General features: G+C 58.2%; 1 protein-coding gene across 2 annotated transcripts in view; it reads right to left on the bottom strand.

The window, feature by feature from the left end:
- Positions 1 to 18,152, bottom strand: part of SDK1 (sidekick cell adhesion molecule 1) — an 875,077-nt gene that overhangs the window by 80,242 nt on the left and 776,683 nt on the right. For both annotated transcript variants that reach the window (XM_045813352.2, XM_087866987.1), the window contains exons 29-30: positions 8,312 to 8,506; positions 5,338 to 5,539 (exon numbers count right to left, since the gene is read on the bottom strand). In XM_045813352.2, coding sequence (XP_045669308.2) covers positions 5,338 to 5,539; positions 8,312 to 8,506 — 397 coding nt within the window. The remainder of the gene's footprint in view (positions 1 to 5,337; positions 5,540 to 8,311; positions 8,507 to 18,152) is intronic.

Raw genomic sequence — 18,152 nt, 5'->3', positions numbered from 1 at the left:
AGGCCAGAGCCAGCTCCTCCGTTCCCACCCGGGGCACACAGCAGGGGTGAGGTACGCTCCAGGCTGGAGGAGGCCCCTCCGGGTCTGAGGTTGGGGGAGGGTGCATGGAGAGCAGGAAGCAGAGTTCCCAGCATTAGGCCCGTTCCTGGGTCCGCAACATTCACAGGACTGTTAGCTGTCTGGTTGGGGGGGGGGGCGCAGGGCACACAGGCTGAGCTGCAGGAGCTCACCCTTACCTCAGAGTAAGAAGCCCACCAGATGCCCTAAAAACAGGCCAAGAGAAACTCGGCGGCAACGAAGGGAGCCCGATGGGAGGGGAGCCCGACGGGAGGTGACAACAGTCCCCTCGTGTAGTCTCTCCTGTCCTTGGGCTCAGCCGCATGGTCTGCAAGCTCACTCAGCCCCTCCTCCTCATCCCTGAGTAGCCTGTCCTTCGGACCCCTGGTCTACCTCCCAGTCTTGAACCGGCCTCCACCCACCCCCGTGCTCCTGCCGTGCTCCCCCCTGAGGGGGGTGGTGACCCGTGAAGAAAGGCACAAACCACCCTGGACACTCTTCCTCAACCCCTCGCATTTCCCCCAATTCTGCTCCCTGTTCACTCGTCCAGGTCCACCTTGGGGTCGGCCCAACCAGAATCCAGAGTCTGGTCCTGCCCCCCCAGCCTGGGCCAGTCCTTGAACTTCTCTGAGGCTCCCTTTATTCATCTGTGAGAACGGCGGTACTGGGACCCACTGCTCCCAGGGCCACTGTGACAGTCACAGGACCCCCTCATAGAGAAGGCAATTTCTAAGCGTCACCTCCTCTTTCTCATCTTCCCAAAGGCTGCCCCCTGCCCCTGCCCACAGCGACCTCGCTGTCCCCAGATGCATCCACCACGCGCAGCCTCCCTTGGCCTCTTCCCACTCAGCATCCTTATGTGCCAATTTTCTGCCATCTGAAGTTGGAGACTGGCTGGATTTAGGTAAACGTCCCCCAGCTGTCTGGGGGCACAGGACCCTCACCGTCCGCGCTTGCAGGATGCAAGCACACTTAGAAAGCAAGCTTGTTCTTGACCTGAGTGCCCTGCCTGCCCTCTTGTCTGCGTTTGGCTCCACGGCCAAAGTATTTGGGTGGGGGTGGGGGCACGGACTCGGCTTCCTGTCCCTGTTCCCCCCACGGAGCTGGAAGCAGAGTCTCATAGACAGAAGGCGCTCCCCATGTTCATTCACCCGGTTTGGTTATGATAATGAAGCCTGAGTCCTGATCCTTTTAGAAGCTACCTAGGCTTCCTTTATGTATTTATTCACTCACCTTTAAGATACTGAAAACATCTATTAAGAACTCGTGATTTGCATCACAAAGAGCAAAGACTATCGAACCCATGCATAATATCCTTGGCCAAACTGACCTGACTTTTCACATGGCTTTATTTTTAAAGATGACACAGAAGAAGAAAAGAAAGAACCCAGTGGAGATGGGGCCGGCATCCTGACTTGAACTGAATCCCTCTAGGTTCACACGGTAATCCCCTTTCGGCCCTCCTGGTTGGGTCCATAGTGTCACCCTGGGGATGCTCAGAGGACGAGCAGGACCTGTTATCGGTGTATATGTGACCTGAGCTCACACTGCTGCAGTCCCATCCTAGTGACACCCAGAATGTCTGTCTGGCTCTGGGCTCAGGGGCCTTCTCCTCCTCGACTGTACTGCATGTCTGTGGGATGCAGCCCCGATATGTCCCTCAAGCTGGTGCCTGCCCTCCTGCCCCAGACCCACACCCTTTAGATGTGGGGACAGCCGCTCGACGATGCAGATGGTGAAACTTTTGCGTTGAACTTTGGTTTAAACTTTTACGTTTTCTGGTCATTAGCAGATAGCATGCAATTGGCAAAAGTAAAATGTAAAAAGAACGTCGAGAAAGGAAAAGATAAAGTAGCTCTGAAGCTATTGGAACAGGAGGGAGGCCACGCCATGGCGGCGGGCAAAAAAAGTGCGGCTTTCCTGGAAACTCGGCCCGTGGCGTGTGTCTGCTGACGGGCAGAGGGGGCCCTGGAGTGGACTGGCCACGGCGTCTCCCATACCAAATCAGACTGTTTGGCAGCAAACAGGGACCCTCCCCTTCCAATGTGAAGTACCCTGCTCATAATTGTCTGTTTTATCTCAGGAGGCCCCAGGACAGAAAAGGCCATTGGAGTTTATTTTCCCCTCTCTTTCAGATGGTTACACAAAGGGGGGATGTTATTTTCAGCCACAAGCACATTCTAATTAAGCTAGGCACCCAGTGCAACAGAGTGTGGTTTATGAAGCCATCTGGGCACGCCGGGCCATGCCCCCTGACCCTTGGGGCTGTGCGGGGGGGTTCTGGGCTCTGGATGGGGTGGTGCCAGCAGCTAGGGGTGATCTCCTCTGGGGGCTGAGAGTGGGGCCGCTTGGGCAGTGTGGCCGGCGTTCAAAGGGTGAGAGGAGTGCTGGCAGAAAGCTGGGAGGACAGAGCGGGGCTGCTGCGGCTTGCCTTCTGAGTTGGCTGCCGGGTCCCTGCCGTCCGCTACGGAGGCAAACCTTGGGGTCTCAGAGCTGAGAGGAGAGGCGGGGTGTCCGTCCATCTCCATCTTTCACAGATGAGGAAGCCAGGCTTGGCAAGCTTACATGGAAGACCTGCCCCGGCCCCGTGGCCACCGATGGGCCAACGGGTAGCTGAGGTGATAACACACCGACTCTCATAAATGAGCTGTGTGGTCTGCAGCCGTGAGGCTTCGAGGCACAGGCCCAGCGAATGTCAGAGCTAGGGGCTCTGAGGGACTCGGTTTCCCTCTGGAGGAGCACGCTCACAACTGAGGACGTCTCTGCCTCTACCTCCTCATCCGTGAGGTCTGGTCTGCAGGCCCGCTGCGGACCGCGTCTGGAGCAGCGCACGGAAAGTGCTGAAAAGGATGCAATGCTGTCTAGTGTCAGAGTGGCAACAGAAAGGACAGCGACAGTGATTGTAACCACGACCAGGAAGAGCCCACGGGAGCTTTCGCACCCGGAGCCCCCAGACCAGGTCACAGAGGTGGGCATCGCCCAGATGCCATTCCAGTCTCCTTCTCCTACCGTGAGGAGCGTAAGGAAAGATGGAGCCGTAGCCAGTTTTCTAAACACCAACTCACCACCGCACACATCTGAGCTACTGTTGCCCCTTCAAGTAGGAGTCCAGGTGGTGCCTCTGGCCCTACTGGAAACAGCCCTTGTGCCCGGGGACTGTTCGCCCTCGGCTTTCAGACGCAGCTGGCACCCCCGGGAGCGTGTGATGAGGGGGTCACTGGGCACGGAGTATCGTTTGGGCCCCAGGGAGCTAGAGCTGTAAGCGACGAGCTGCCTTCCTTCTTGGACTGTAACCTGCTCTGAAGGCCTTCCCCACAGGGGGCATTAGGTCTGGGAGCCATGACGGAGATGCCGGGACATCCGTGCCACCTGCTTGGGGCCGCCCACCGATGTGCTTAGAGGACGCACGCTCAACACGCAGCCGTGCCTCCTGGGTGGGCAGTGTAGGGTGGCCGCCACTGCCCCCGGCCTGGTGCCGCCAGGCCCTGCATGGTCCCAGACTGTGCAACAAGCCGGAGGGTGAGTGCTGAGGAGCCGTCCAAGACCACCCACTATGCAGGTGGCCAGAAGCTGACATGAGCCTGGGCAGTTGTGGCCTCAAAGTCTGCCTTCCCGTGATGCCCCAGTGCTGACCACACCCATGTGTGTGTCACACGTCACCTCGGTCACATGCTTACACCTCAAACCCGGGGCAGGGGGCGCTCCTTTTTTCTCTAAACCTTGCTGTTGCCGCATGCCAGAGGCAGTGACAGAGCCGCATGTCAGCCCCCGCCCCTCCCCCACAGCCTGAACTGTGCTGGGGGTGGGGTGTCTGTGTCTGAGGATGGAGGCTGCAGAAGCCTCCACTCTGGCACCCCGCCCTGGCTGCTCCTTTCCCTGGGCTCAGGTTCAGCCTCCTGCAGGAGCTGAGCCAGGTGACCTTGGTCAGGACCCCTGTGGGAGGTGCTGGGGCTGCAGGCGAATATGACTTTCCGACCTGCCCTCCTCTGTAGACTGGGGACGATGATCTCCCCCACTGGGCCATCATGCGGGTTCAGTGAGAAATGTGTGAGTTTTCTCAGCACGGTGCCCAGAATAGGGGGCAATGAGTACGTGGTGTTCTGTCTGAAAGAGGAATGTTGGCCAGCCCGGGAAATGGGGTCTAGGCCCTCGTCCACCCTTCCCACGAGAGGTGCTGGCCAGGGTCCTGGAACCCTCGGCGCCTGTAGAACACGCTCCCTCGTGGCCCCCTCACAGCCTGATGTGAGCTTCATGGAAAGTAACCACAGTCAGGGCCAGAGAAGGAGGACAGGGACGACGCCGGGCTGGCTCCCTGGACAGGCCTGCCCACTGGACAGACCCAGGGGGCTTCTGCAGGGTGGTGAGTCTGCACAGCCTGGGCCCCCCAGGTGGGGGTGCAGGGCCTGAGGTCACTGCTGAGAACCCTCACCTAGATGGTTACATAGCCCTGGTTCCCCACTGTAGAGGGGAGTGTCCTTGTCCCCACTGTAGGGGGGTGCTCTTGTCCCCATTGTAGAGGGGGGTGCCCTGGTCTCCAACTATAGTGGGGGGTGCCCTCATCCCCCACGGTAGAGGGGGGTGCCCTCCTCCCCCAATGCAGAGGGAGTTACCCTGGTCTCCCACCATAGAGGGGGTGCCCTCATCTCCCCACCATAGCACTGTAGAGGGGGGAGTGCCCTGGTCCCTCACCATAGAGAGGGGTGGGAACATGAGAAGGGGCCCAAATGAGGCTGTAGGTGCCAAGAGGTGAGCTGTGGTGGCCGGCACTGCTCCCCTCTGCCTTTGCCTGATGGTTCGCTCAGTAACTGGATAAATGCTGGGTTCTCATGGTGCAGTGGGGAGGCCCCTCCCACTTCCCTGATCAGCCATCACTAGCGGATGACAGCAGGAGCGGGAGCCATCTGCCTCACTGACTAGGAGACAGAGCACAAAGAGAAGGCACGACTCTCTCAGCCCCCGACACCCTTTCCCCATGCTCCCCCTCCTCCACCTGTGCCTCTCAGGGGATAGGGTGCTGGAGCCCACACTTCCAGGCTCTCTGGCCCTGTCATCTGTGCCTCATCCATCCCTGGGACCTGGGGTGTGCACACCACCCACACAGGGCGTGCCCTGAAGGACAGACCCAGGGCAGAGGCCAGAGTGGGCTCCCGGAGGTGGAAGTCCTGGTTCCTGGTACAGGGAGTGTGCACTAGGAGGAGACACGAGCTGTCTGGATGCATCTCTGGCCCCCCCAGACTCCATGCTCCATCCCCCGGGGAGGGTGTGCCTGGCGCTGGGTACCTTTCGACAGCACAGGCTGTGGCCTCATGGCTGACGGACGAGGAGTAGGTCTGCCACTCTCCCCGGGGCAGCTCTCGCACCTGCACGGTGAAGTAGCGGATGGGGGAGGCCCCGTCGCTGCCCGGGACCCACTGGAGCCGGAGGCTGCGCGCGGTCACTTCTGCCTGCGGCACCAGCAGCTCTCTGGGGGGAGCTGGCCGCTCTGCAACCAAAAGAGAACATACCAGGGACACGTGAGGGACTGCTTCTCCAGAAAGGCTCCACGGAGGTCACAGGCAGGGAGGGCAGAGAACAGGGAGCTGATTCCTGGTTCCACGGCCGACTCCGGACCTGCCCCAGCCTGGATCTGACTAGAGATCCCGGCTTGCCTCCGGGGCGCTGCTCTCAGTGCAGAGACAGACAGGGGGGTGAGCCCACATGTGCTCCCCGACGACCACACGTCCCTACGGGCATCTCTGAGTGACACCCCAGGCCCTGTGGACTCTCCCTCCGGGCTCGGGCTCAGTGCATTTGTTGTGCTGACTTCCCTTCCCTGGAAGCCAACCCGAGCCTGAACCATGGACGGCATCCCACTCAGCTCCTCCGGGGGCTGTCACGGCCGCTCTGTGCCCACAGCGCTGGTGACTGGGAGTGCAGGGCGCCGGGGGCCGGGGGCCGGGACCTGGCTCCTGAGCGTGGATCGTTCCCGTCGTGCATCTCCTCGCCCCATCGATTGCAGCAGAGAAACTCCACAGAGGGAGGAATAATTGTTTAATTGTTTATCATGATGATTATCGATCCTGTTGAGAATGTGTGGTGGGTAATAAAGCAGCGACGGCTGGCCGGCCCTGGGGTGATGGTGGGAGGAGCCCTTCCCCCTGACGTGGCTGGTGCTCCTCCGAGAGCACACGCTTGGGCTGCCCGGTTCCTCCTCATTCCTCCTCACCGGGAGCAGTAGGCTTGCATCCCCTCGCCAGCCGTCAGGACCACCCTCCTGGGCATACTGCTGGGGGGTCTGCGGGCCCTGGCGGAAATCCCCTAAGCTCTATGGGTCCCAGGCAGGTGATGCTGGTGGTTGGGACGTGGGCCGGGGTCTGGGCGTGCATCCCCCCAGCCCCATCAGCGGCAGCCTGCTGTGGACCAGACCAGGGTGCCTCAGAAGGACACTCGTGTTAATGCTTCCAACTGGATTTAAGTCACGTCACACCTTTAGCAAACCTGTGTCTTTCCCTGTGCCTTAGAAAGTGCCGGATTTCCCTATGGGGCTGCCCCAACTCTGAGGGAGAAGGCAAGAGACTTTGGGAGAGGCACTCAGGGCCCCAAGCATGTCCTGGACAAGGAGGAGCCTAAGGACCAGGGCAGGAGGGGGTTCTCCTGGCACCTGTCCTCTGGGGGCCCCCCGTGCTAGGGGCCATAAGTGGGGCAGTGCTGTGTGCTGATACCCAGGGGCCCACGTGTGCATGGCTGTCTCTCCATCTGCTTCACACTTTGGCATCTCCGGTGACTCCAAGGTTTCTGTCCTCCAGTTAACAGTAGAGGTAACCGCGTCGTTGTAGGGGCTGTGCTTTTGTCATCGTCTATGGGGGATTGAGGCTCAGTGGTTGGGGTTGGGGGACTCACAACGGGCTGAAGGGTTCATCCTTCCCCTGGATGTTGTGGAGCCCCCGGAAGACCCGAAGCCACAGACAGGTGATGTCAGCATCCCCCTGTTGGCCATTGGAAGGGTCAGCCGTGTGCCTGGGCTGAGCAGCCCTGTCCTGGGCAGCCAGGTGTTCCAGTGGGGGTGGCCACTGAGTGGCTGCAGGACCTCGGTGGGCCCTTCCACCTTGTGGGGCATCAGCTTCCCCACCTGCTTGGCCTGTTTGTGTGGGAATTAGAGAGAGCAGCGGGCTGCAATGCCTGGAACGTGGCCAGCATGTGGCCAGCATGTGGCGAGGGCTCAGTGCACACTAGCCTCCTCTGCCTTTTACCTTTTGTAGGTTTCGGATCGGCCCTTCGGATTGTTTTTCAAGCACTCTGGGTTCAACTCATGCTGCCCTTAGACTGTCTGCTCTAGATCTTGTCCCAGAGTGATCACAGAGGCCGCAGGGACCTGGCTCACCCTCTGAGTGCGGCCATGGCACCAGCTCTGCTCCTGGAGGTCTGCGGACCCTGCTGGCCCTCGGGTGCTTCCCAAGAGGCCACCAGGTGGGCACCAGGGCACAGAGGAAAAGGGCCTTGCCTAAGGTCACACAGCTCCAGAGCCTGGTGCTTGGGGACTCCCAGATGGGAGGTAGGACAGGTCATCTGTCCCAGCACACATGTGTGCAAGTGCCTTCCTGTCGTCCTCTTCCCCGAGACCTCTGGGCCTGGCTCTGACCTCTGAACCTGGAGTTGGGGTGGCCCTGGGGAGGGAGCCCGCTGAGGCAGATCCCAGAGCAAGGCTGGAGGGCACATGAGGGGCTCGCAGAGATGGAGATTTCTGTGGGAGGAGATGGCCTGGGGGGTCTGTGGAGGGTGTCCACGTCACTGCACCACAGCTGTGTCCCCAGCAAATGACTGACTGTCTGGGGCCCCACTTCCTCTTCTGTAGAACGGGGGCTCACAGCACTTTCTTCCCCAGGCGCTGGTGAGGATAAACCAAGACAACGTACAACAAGCACGTCGCCAGTGCTTGAACAGAAGCGGCGTCCATGAGGACAGACCTCATTAGGACCGCCTGGTAGGAAACGTGTTCTTTGAGCAGCTGCTCAGCTGGGCACGTGGTTCTGAACATCGGAGACCAAGTGCCTGGCTTCAGGGAGCTGCCCTCCAACATGGTGACTCAGCCACCCAGGCCAGTTGCACAACCTCTCTGAGAGCAGAGAGGGACACTCCTGCCTGTCTGGTAAATGTCGGGCTGTGTAGACACCCTTCGGTGCAGGGCCTGACCCGGGAAGCTGCGGACCCAGCAAGTGTGCGGCTCCCATTCGGGCCCTGTAGCACCATGACAGTGGACTTGGGCCTCGGGTCTTACCTCTCTTCTCAGTGGTGATGACGGTGGCCTCCAGCGGCTCCCCCCAGCCTTGCCTCGTCTTGGCCGACAGCCTGAAGATGTATGCGGACTCTGGGGCCAGCTCCGTGGCTGTGAACTGCCTCACTGTGGCGCCCACCTCCACCGTGGTGAACGTGTTGGGGCTGCTGCTGGCCAGGCGGTAGGCGATCTGGTACCCTGTGGGCGGGGCAGGAGGGCCACGCGTCAGTCACATTACCCCCTAGGGACCCCACATTCCCGCCACCTGCCCAACACTCTGCTTTGTTTCCCTGATATCCTTCCTCCTTGGCCGGGATCTGAGAGGGGGCACAGCTGTAGTAACGGATGGAACCCCTGAGCACTGGGTCTCCATGACCCTCATTCCCCTTCATCCTTCCCACCACCAAGATGTGGAAACAGTTTCATCTTCCCTGTGGCTGCTGAAGCAGAGAGGACGTGGTGGGAATCCCTCCTGAGGGGCAAGCCCAGCGCTCCCTGCTTTTTCTGTCCCTCCTCACCCCTCCCGCTACCTGCCCTTCCCCTTGCAGGGCCAAGGGCAGTGCCTCCTTCTAGACTGTTCCTTCAAGTGCACCCTTCTCCCATGGTTACATGTCCTTCTCCTCGGTCATCCTCCCCGTCTGCCCGCAGATCCCAGCTTTGGGATTGGCAGCTGGTGCTGGCGTGGCTCTGTATCCTGCTGTTGGCCCCTCCTCTGTGCCCACCCCCCAGGAAACCCCAGCATGGCCCCCGAGCTGGGGGCTCCCCTGCAAATAATCCCCCCTCTCCTGCTGAGGAGGCAGCGGGGTGCATGTCATGAGTTCTGGGGGGCTTCCGCGGCTCTGAACGGCTCTTGAAGTTCCTTGATTATCAAGGGATTATGGTTGATCAGACGTTATTAATGACCGAGCCTCCCGACCAGCCTGCGCCGACGCCGCCCCCCGCCCGCGTCTGAAGAGGCAATCCCAACAGTCAGCCCAGCCCGGGACCCAGCAGGCGCGGCCTCCTCGCGGGTGCAGACAGCTGTACTCCTGCCCTGATTAAAGCCAGAGATGGTGGGGTGCGGTGGCATCCACAAACACGGATGACAGCCAACCTGCTGGGGTTAAACAGGGACCTCCCAGGGCGGGGGGAGGGCAGGCCAGCAGAGCCAAACTCTGTCCTCCACCAGCTCGGCCTCTGCTGGTCTAGGGGTGGGATGGCCGCCCAGAGACAAGGCCTCAGGAATTCCATGCCATCCACCCGCCTCTCTGGGTGAGACGACCCCGCTCCTTTGTTGTCCTTCTCGCACCTTCTTCGGCTCCGCTGGCGACTGGGCTTACAGGCATCTGCCCCGCTCCCGCACTTCGTCATCTGTCCAACCACATGACAAGCCTCTCCCAGCTGGCCATATGTGAGGCCGCGGGGCGGGGAGGATTCCACGTGATCAGCGTCAAGCCCCTGACAACTGCTGGTCACCACCATCACAACACAGATGGGGCGGGGGGGGTCCGGCACTCCCTGCCCAGTCCACAGGCCTCGTGTTTGCAGGACTCCGTGTGATTGCTAGGATGCTGCTTTGCCTCCGATGGTTCCTTCTCCCCACGACGACCAGCTGTCCCCAGGCTACCAGGGGCAGCTCAGCTGGCCTCCAGCCTCTGGCCAGGGTGTCCTGCTAGACACGTGTCCTTCCCCATTCAGGGACCAATGACCAGCAGCCCAGAGAAGCCGGGCCGAGCTTCTCTGTACCCTCCTCCCACCCTTCTTTCCCTCACCTGTTGTAAGTGGGGTGCCTGGGGTTCGGTGCCATGGGAAGCTGGTCCTGAGCCTTCAGAGACTCCTGGGCACCTCGCCTCCTGAGGGTGAGGACGCCGTGGTCACCACAGCCACCGCATGGGGCTCTCCTGCTGACCTCCTGGCTCCCTGTGCCCCCACAATGGCCACGATAAGAAGCTACGTGTCCTCACGTGGCCATGAAGCCATACAGCTCAGAGAGGGTAAGTGGTCTGCCTGAGGTCACACAGAAAGTAACCAGCAGAACGGGGTCGGGAACCCTGAGTCTGTCTCACTTTCTACCGAGTCATACTGTTCCTGTGAAGAGAGAACATCCGCCCCAATCGTCCAGCAAAGGGAGAGTCTCCTTGCCAAATCCTGGCTCCTGGAGACCACGCGTCCTGCGTGCCTGCAGCACGAGTGTGTTTTCAAGGGAGAACAGCATCTGGGGTGTGGCAGGCCCATGCTCTGGAACGCACCTCCCGGGGTTGCGATCCAGGCTCTGGGAAGTCTCTGCTGTGTGACTGCGAACAAGTGGCGGGCCCGCTCTGGGTCTCCGTCTGTTAGGCTGTGTGAGGGGGCAGCACAGCAGGGAGTGGCTCATGGGGAGGGCGTTGGCCTACTGGGAGGGGAGGGGAGGGGAGGTGCGCAGGGCCCCAGTGCACTCACACACTCACGCACACTCACTCTGGGTTGTAACGTCATTACAGAAAAAGGCAGTTCTCCGCCCTCTGTGGCTGCAGGACACAGCATCCCCACCAGTCACTCCACCAGCCGCCAGCCACTCTGGACATCCGTTGTCATGCAGCCTCCAGGGAATTTCATCCCCATGGCCTCTGGTCCTCACCCAGGCACCTGCTGAGTCTGGCAGCTCTGGGGAACGGTGGTGAGCGCCAGGCAGCGGCAGCCCGCGGGCAGGACCCAGACAAACACAGGTCAGGCTCCGGCTTGGTCCCTTCGGAGCTGGGGACAGGTATCTAGACGTGGGAGGAATGCCCTGGCCCTGCCAGGCCTGTCCCATTTGCTGTGTGCTGTGTGCTCTGTACTGAGCCGTGCCTGCCAGGTCTGCTCTGCCAGCTTCTTGTCCGTCTTTCTGGGGAGCACCGGAGAGCACAGAGCCGCTAAGGCATCTGTGAAGAGACGCTCGTCTTTGCCTGGGTGTGCACGCATCCTGCCCCGCACTGGGCTCTCCTTGGCAGCTCCTCTGGGTCGGCATTTGCTCTGTCACATGTCTGGTCCTTCCCGCGTCTCACCATCTGTTTGTGGCTCTTCTCATATTCACTCCTGAGAGTCACGACGTCCTCACCCCCGACGGCCATGATTTCCACAAGGTACTCAGTCCCCAATTCTTCCTACAGCACCACGGACTCGTCCCTGGGAATGGGGGTGAAGTCAGCGTACTTCCTCCTCTGGCTTGTCGGTCACAAACTGCTGACTGCTTACAGTACTGCTTTTCTCTCTCTTCTGGTCTGTGCGTTTAACTCTGTTATCTGAGCTATTAACTCCGAACTTCTCTCTGACACTCACCCGCTGCTATGAAAGTTATGTAAATCAATGCTCTTAAAGCACCTCTAACCTCAGTATGTCCCCCTCCGGCTGTTATGGGTCGTGTTATTATTTTTATGTTGTCAGGATTTGCAGCGGACTGCGGGAATAGAGATGCCCATTCAGCAAATTTAAAGCGGTGCGCAGGACAGATCAAAGCTTGGGTGGAAGCCAGCCGCTCTCTCCCGGCAGTGTTGCCGTGCTGGGATGTGCTCAATAGACAGAGGCCGAAGCAAGCCTCGCGTAGGACTGGGGTCAGCCAGGGGCTTTGGTGGCGACCCCTTCTTCCCCTGAGCCTGTGGAAGATGGTCAGTCTGTGCCCAGAACAAAAAGCAACCAACCAGTGTCATTAACATATGCGTATTCCTAAACTAGAGAAAAAAAAAGAGGAAAGATATTTTGCAAAGACAAACTGATCTTCACAATTAAACACAGAGGCCACACTGGCAGACACAGACGTTACCTATAAGAACATGAGCAAACACAACATTTTTAAAACCTCAAGAATGAGGTGTGACCCGGCGTCCGTGCGTTAAGCCATCTGAATATAGTTCCTGGTGATGAAGAGATAGCAACCCTCCTCAAAGAAACAGAGTCTGACTTTGTACTAGAAGCAGGCTAAGCACGTAGGCCCGGGGCTGGGGCCCTGTCTATGCGCACGCCGGATTCCTGGGTAGGAGGAGCTGAATGGGTTTTTTCTTCCCAGTGTGAGAATACATGCCCATAGGGCAAGGAGACATCGGAACCACCTGCTGGCACACGCTCTCCCAGCATCCGTAGCGGGCAGACACCGGCTATGCACACACATGGCTCGGGAGACGTCCCAGGCCTCCCCGGAGCCCAAGACTGCAGCCTGCAGGCCCTTCCTCCCTACTCAACACCTCGGCGGCCAGGAGGTCCCAAGCCAGGATTCCACCCCAACCCCAACGTGACTCTCAGCTTCTCATTTCCAGCCACTGAAGCAGAGAAGCTTAGGCTACCCCCAAATACGCCATTTTCACATGCTGATTATTTTGGATTCAAGTTACTTAAGAAATGGGCAGTGCCAGAGGGACACTCAGACCCTCCTCTGTCCCCTGAAAGCAGGGAATCAGTCCCCCTCGCTGCACCTGGAGGAAGAGAGGCAGCCTCGTCCCAAGCCACAGGCAGTTCGGGGCCGAGGTGCCTGTATAACCCGGTTATTTCGCTAGTTTACTGACCGCCCCAAACCCAAACCCCTCGTCTTGTCAATTCTTCACCAATTTACTGTTTCCTTGACTCGAAGGCATTAAAACCAGCCTGCTTTGGTCACTTTTGAGCCTCAAATCTTTGGGGCTCCTGTAGACACAAAATTAAATTTGATCTTCTCCTGTCTTATGTCCACTTACTTCTTGGACCCGCTGTAGAACCCAGAAGGGAGGAGAGAGAAGCTCTCATCCCTACACCATGAATTAAGAAAACGACTGGCCCCCAAGTATTAGTGTCTCTGCATTTCAGGCACAGGACGTGTGTCTATTTTACCCCGAGGGCCAGAAGGGGATATGGTGAGCAGAGGACGGAGCTGGGCCTTCAGCGTGGGAACCCCACTCTACCGGGAGGCCCTGCTGCTTCCTGCAGCTCCTTCCTGCTCTAAAATGGTAGAATTCTGATGATCTGAAGAAAAGAGAGACAAGTTGAAAATAATCTGGTCATACTACAGGTGACATTGAGTGACTGGGAGAGACCACCAGGCATTTGGGAACGGGGTCTGGGGGGGACATTCCAGCGCCAGGGGGTTGATGCGAGCACAGCAGAGAGGCAGAAACCCCAAGGCCAGGGTTCCTCTGGAGAGGATAAGTTGTTTCAGAAAGTGGACAGAAAAACAGGATTGTCTGGAAGAGCCTTGGGGTACCTGCATAAGGAATAAGGTCAGGGCAGTGGGTCCAAGTCCCCTGCAGTAGGGCCTGGGGTCAGAGCCACCACTAGGTCTGGGACGGGCATGACAACCTACGAGGGACAGCCCCCGCCCAGCCCAATGCCAGAGCCCTCAGCCATTGGAGCCCAGAGCACCAGGGAGGGGTAGAGCGTGCACCAGGATGGGAAGTGACCCGAGGGCCAGGACGCTCTGAATGTCACATCCCATGGGCTGCCGTGGGTCACTGTTGGCCATGCTGGCCAGGAGAGGATGATGCAGCCGGCTACACAGGGGCAGGTGCTAGAGACTCAGGGGGATGGGGGGAGGCCTCTGCCCACACAAGATACTTTCCGTTCTATGAATGTTGCTGCCTGAGTCCTGAGAGGCCCAGTCGGCTCCAAGATGGCCCAGGACGAAGGGTTTTCTCTGGAGGTGAGCCCAGGAGACAGAGGAAGCTGACAGATGGCCAGAGGAAGCAGTTACCCTGCTGGGCACCCAAGGCTCTGCCCACTGGGCAGAGGGTGGCGGGGGTGGTGAGGGCTGCGGCAGCTTCCTCCCAACCCCCAGCAGTCATGGGCCGGGGGCAGCTGGTGGGCAACTCCCCCAGAATCCCGGCCCCAGGGCAGAGAGCGCCCTTGGGCGCAGCGCACTGCTGGCCGCTCCAACACTGTGGGACTGTGGGGGGCAGCGCCGGGCCCCGAAGGCCGACTGCGTACACGGCACCTGCCACAAGGTGACCTCACCATCCAGAGGTCACTGTTCCTATCTCAGGGAATGCTTCTGGTCATCGTTTTTCTACGCATATGAACTTGAAACAAAACTGATTTTACTCCGAGCGCAGGCTTTTCATTCGTGTCTTCTCACCACATTTCGAAAGCGTCATCCTTTTCCTTCAGAAACGTGTGTAATATTCCACGACATGGACCTGCCCCGAGGCGCCACCAGCACTGAGCAGGAAGGAGGCTGTTTGCAGCGGGATTGCCCCAGGCTCCTCCGCCACCGAAGCACGGAGACGAGGAGGCCCACTTCCTACGGCCACGGCGACAACTGTGAACAATGCACGGAACAGCTAGGCACAGTGTCATCTGTGCGCAGCTGTGGGACACCCGGCTTATTATCTCTGCCTCTGCTCCAGCTCCCATGAGCCACTGGGAGAGACTCCCTCATCCTGTGGGTATATTCGTACCTTCCTCTTATCCGCCCTAAGTCAGGGTGATAGCGCCCTGTCCCCATTCTGTGGCCCGGTGAACGTAAAGACGGGCACCTCGAATGTCCTTGCAATGACCCAGCCTCAACAGACAGTAGAAGAGAGCTTTTTCCTGCAGATAAATGGTAAAAGGAAGCAGGTGAGTACCCATTCTTGTACTTGTAGAGAATAACGGGAGATGATGTTGAGGGAGAAGAGTGTTTTGGTGGGAAAGGCTGGTTACGTAATTACAGTTCGAGGAAGATAGAAACATTAGCGTCCCGGATGTCAGCGGTGCACGGGCTGTGCTGGGTGTTAGGAAAGAATGGGCAAGCCGAATCAATACTAGGAGGAAAACACGGCCCGAGTGAAGTCTGATTTGTAAGGTTATGGGTGAATTATGATAATACAGGCATTTGGGGGAGGGGGAATGCCAAGTATAAGCCACATTGATCCACGGTGAAGGTTGAAACTACGCAGTCTCTGAACACACCCAGAAGATGGAAAAAAACAATGTGCATCTAGAAAATCAGAATCAGGAAAGGGCATGTGTTTCAAGCCTGACACCAGTTCTAGAACCTTCAGCTGTGTGAGATACAGGAGGAGTTCTAAGATGATGCTGTGCTGGGAGCCTCCTTGGGGGGGGGTGGTGGTATCTCAGCTGGCTCGCTCAGATGGGGTAACTGTAGACTGGCACCCAGAGCCCTCTGGGGGACCTGTGTACGGCGTATTGGGTGGTGGCAGGCCTCTCACAGGTTGCGTGCATCCTGGGCAAGCGAAAGGCACCTGCCTGAGAGTCTCCTGTTTGGTGGTACGTCCCTAGGGCCTGACGCTCGGGGCCGAAGCCAAGGCCTCCAGTGGGGCACGGTGCTGCTGACGCCCTCGGTAGCCCCTGTAGGTGGGTGTGAATGGTGACAGCCCTGCCAGCACCCGCGACTTGTTCAGAGAGCCCACGGCAGCAGAATGGCCCCAGGATCGCCCAGCCCAGGCACCGTGTGGCTTGTTGGTTTTACAGCTTATGCGCATGAGGGCTGGGGGCAAACGCAACAGTGGATCAAAACTCTGTATTTGCAAGCAGGGATTATATTCACTTGCGCTCCTAATTCTCAGCAGAGACTTTGCACACCCTTCTGTAATAAGCTAAGGGTAAATGTTAGGCCCTCGGTAGGCAGGTGGAGATGGGGGGAGGCTCTGGCGTGGGTGGCCGGGCAGCCCCGCACGCGGGTTTAAAGAGCACACGCATCACGTTAGCTTGGCAGCATTTAAGGGAGAGCGGAGTCGTCAGCGAGGGAGGGAGGGTGACCGTGCTCAGGTGGCTCCCGCCGCAGCCCCCAAAGGCAGGCTCTAAATGCTAAAAGCTCTCCACGGTAAAATATTTACGCAAATAAGCAAGTGTTTTTCCCCGTAGGCGTCTGGTGGTGTTTCATGCTGTTAATCTTTTTGGGAAATGCAAGAACATGTTTTGATATAGATTACAAAAGCACGGCTGCAGAGCTGTTTATATACTCGGAAGGCCGTGCTGCCCGAGTGGGAGCATCGATTCGAGGTCTCTGGGTGGGAAGCCAGTCTTGCAAAAAGATGTTTCCCCTTCTCCCCCACAAACACCGATCTGAATCTTTAGAAACTGTTTTCTCACCCTTCCTACGGCATCTGCAATTTGGTGTGCTAGCTGTAACAATATCCAGGTGACAGGTTACCCAGACAACATTTGTTACCATTACAACTAAAGGCCATTACAACAGAATGTGGTGTTTTTCTGCATTACAGGTAGGCATAGCACTATTTTACTTTTTGTCTGCTTTGCCACGGTTGGAATGCTGGGAGTATTTAAATACTGCCCTCTCCTTACCTGGACTTTTGCGATTTTTAGTGATGCCCCCACCCCCAGGGACTATAGCTCAAAATCCAAGCTTCTGCATGTCCCTTAGGAGCCTCTGATAACCTGGCTCCAACCTGCCTTTCCCTGTTCTTCTCCCTGTCTTGTCCGTGTGAAACCTCTGCTGGGGACTACCAGCTAGATGCTGGCATTGGACGACATGAAGAAATTCTCTGGTCCAGGACACACGATGAGATACCAAACAGCCATGCATTTGAGCGAACGTTCCTTGAGTGCTTACCACGTGGTTGGGCGTCATCCTAAGGTCCTCATGCACAACTCAATCAACACTACAAGGGAGTATGAGTGGTATTCCCATTTGAGGGATAGGGAAGCCGAGGCATGGAAAGACTCAGTAATGTGCCTAAATTCACTGGGCTGGGCTGCTGAGTCTGCAAGCTTGCCCACGCTGTCCTCGGCCTGTCCGGAGTGCAGTGCTTCAAACCCCAGGGACAGCAGAGCAGGCAGCCTGGGATTCTTGAGTTTATTGAGCAGACCGTGGCTGGCTGGGGATGTGGGGGAGGGTGAATCATGGGCCTGGGGCATGAAGTTGGGACCACTTCCTGAGAAGAGCTGGCTGTGTCAGATCCTGAGATCCACGGGGTTCGTGTGGCTGTTTGGTCTTTCCTCTTGTTGTGTCTCGCCCTCCGCAGCCCGAAGAGGCCGAGCCCGTCACCCCTCCCGCAGCCCCAGTCCTGCCAGTATGCTGAGTGGACGCGGTGCCCAGGGAGTGATGCGGCTATAAGTCCGGGGGGCGGGGGGAAGAGAGGTCACCACTTGGAGTGAGGAGCGGAAGGAGCCACGATGGCCCTAAGAGGGACTGGGGTGCCCGCTGACCCCAGCCTAGGGGGCCTGTGTGCAGGGACAGCACCTGCTTCCTCACTGTGGGAACAGCAGACGACGGGAAGGCACACGTTTCAAGTCTATATGCAAGTCTCCGTGACCAAAATTAAAAGGGGAACTTTTGCAACATCTGTGACTGTGAATATTGTTAATATTGTTAATGATCATGTTGGGTGGTATTTACTGGGCTAACTTGTCCGGACCCAGTGTCGCGGTGCTAACGCCAGCAGAGTCAGGCCTCCAACCCAGACTCGGATTTTGGGCTCAGGTCTCTCAGCCACTTGGTACTTGGATGCTGCCAGTGTGCAAGGTATGTGAAAACCAGTAGGGAAGGGGTGAGTCCCCAAGAGAAAAATGGCCAAAGGACGTGTCACGAGCTGAATTACACCTCCCACGTTCACACGTTATAGTCCTAGCCCTGAGCACCCCCAATGTGACTGTATTTGGGGAGAAGGTCTTTATAGAGGGGATTAAGGTGAAATGAGGTACTGGGGGGGCCCTGACTCAGGAGGGCTGGCACCCCTACAAGAGGAGATCAGGACACAGACACGCACAGAGGGACGACAAGGTGAGGGAAGACACGGGGAGGCCAAGGAGAGAGGCTGCCAGAGACACCAGCCCTCCCTGTGCCTGGATCTCGCACCTCTAGCCTCCGGAGTTGACAGAAAATAGATTCCTGTTGTTTAATCCCCATGCTCATGGTTCTCTGTGGCAGCCCCAGCAAACTAGTACAGAATATAAACTGGAAATTCCCAAAAGGAAAAAAAACAAC

The sequence above is a fragment of the Ursus americanus genome, chromosome 2 (assembly GCF_024610735.1).
Source record: "Ursus americanus isolate L20-20 chromosome 2, mUrsAme1.1.p, whole genome shotgun sequence".
Classification (NCBI taxonomy): domain Eukaryota; kingdom Metazoa; phylum Chordata; class Mammalia; order Carnivora; family Ursidae; genus Ursus; species Ursus americanus.
This window is presented reverse-complemented; position numbering and strand designations above follow the sequence as displayed.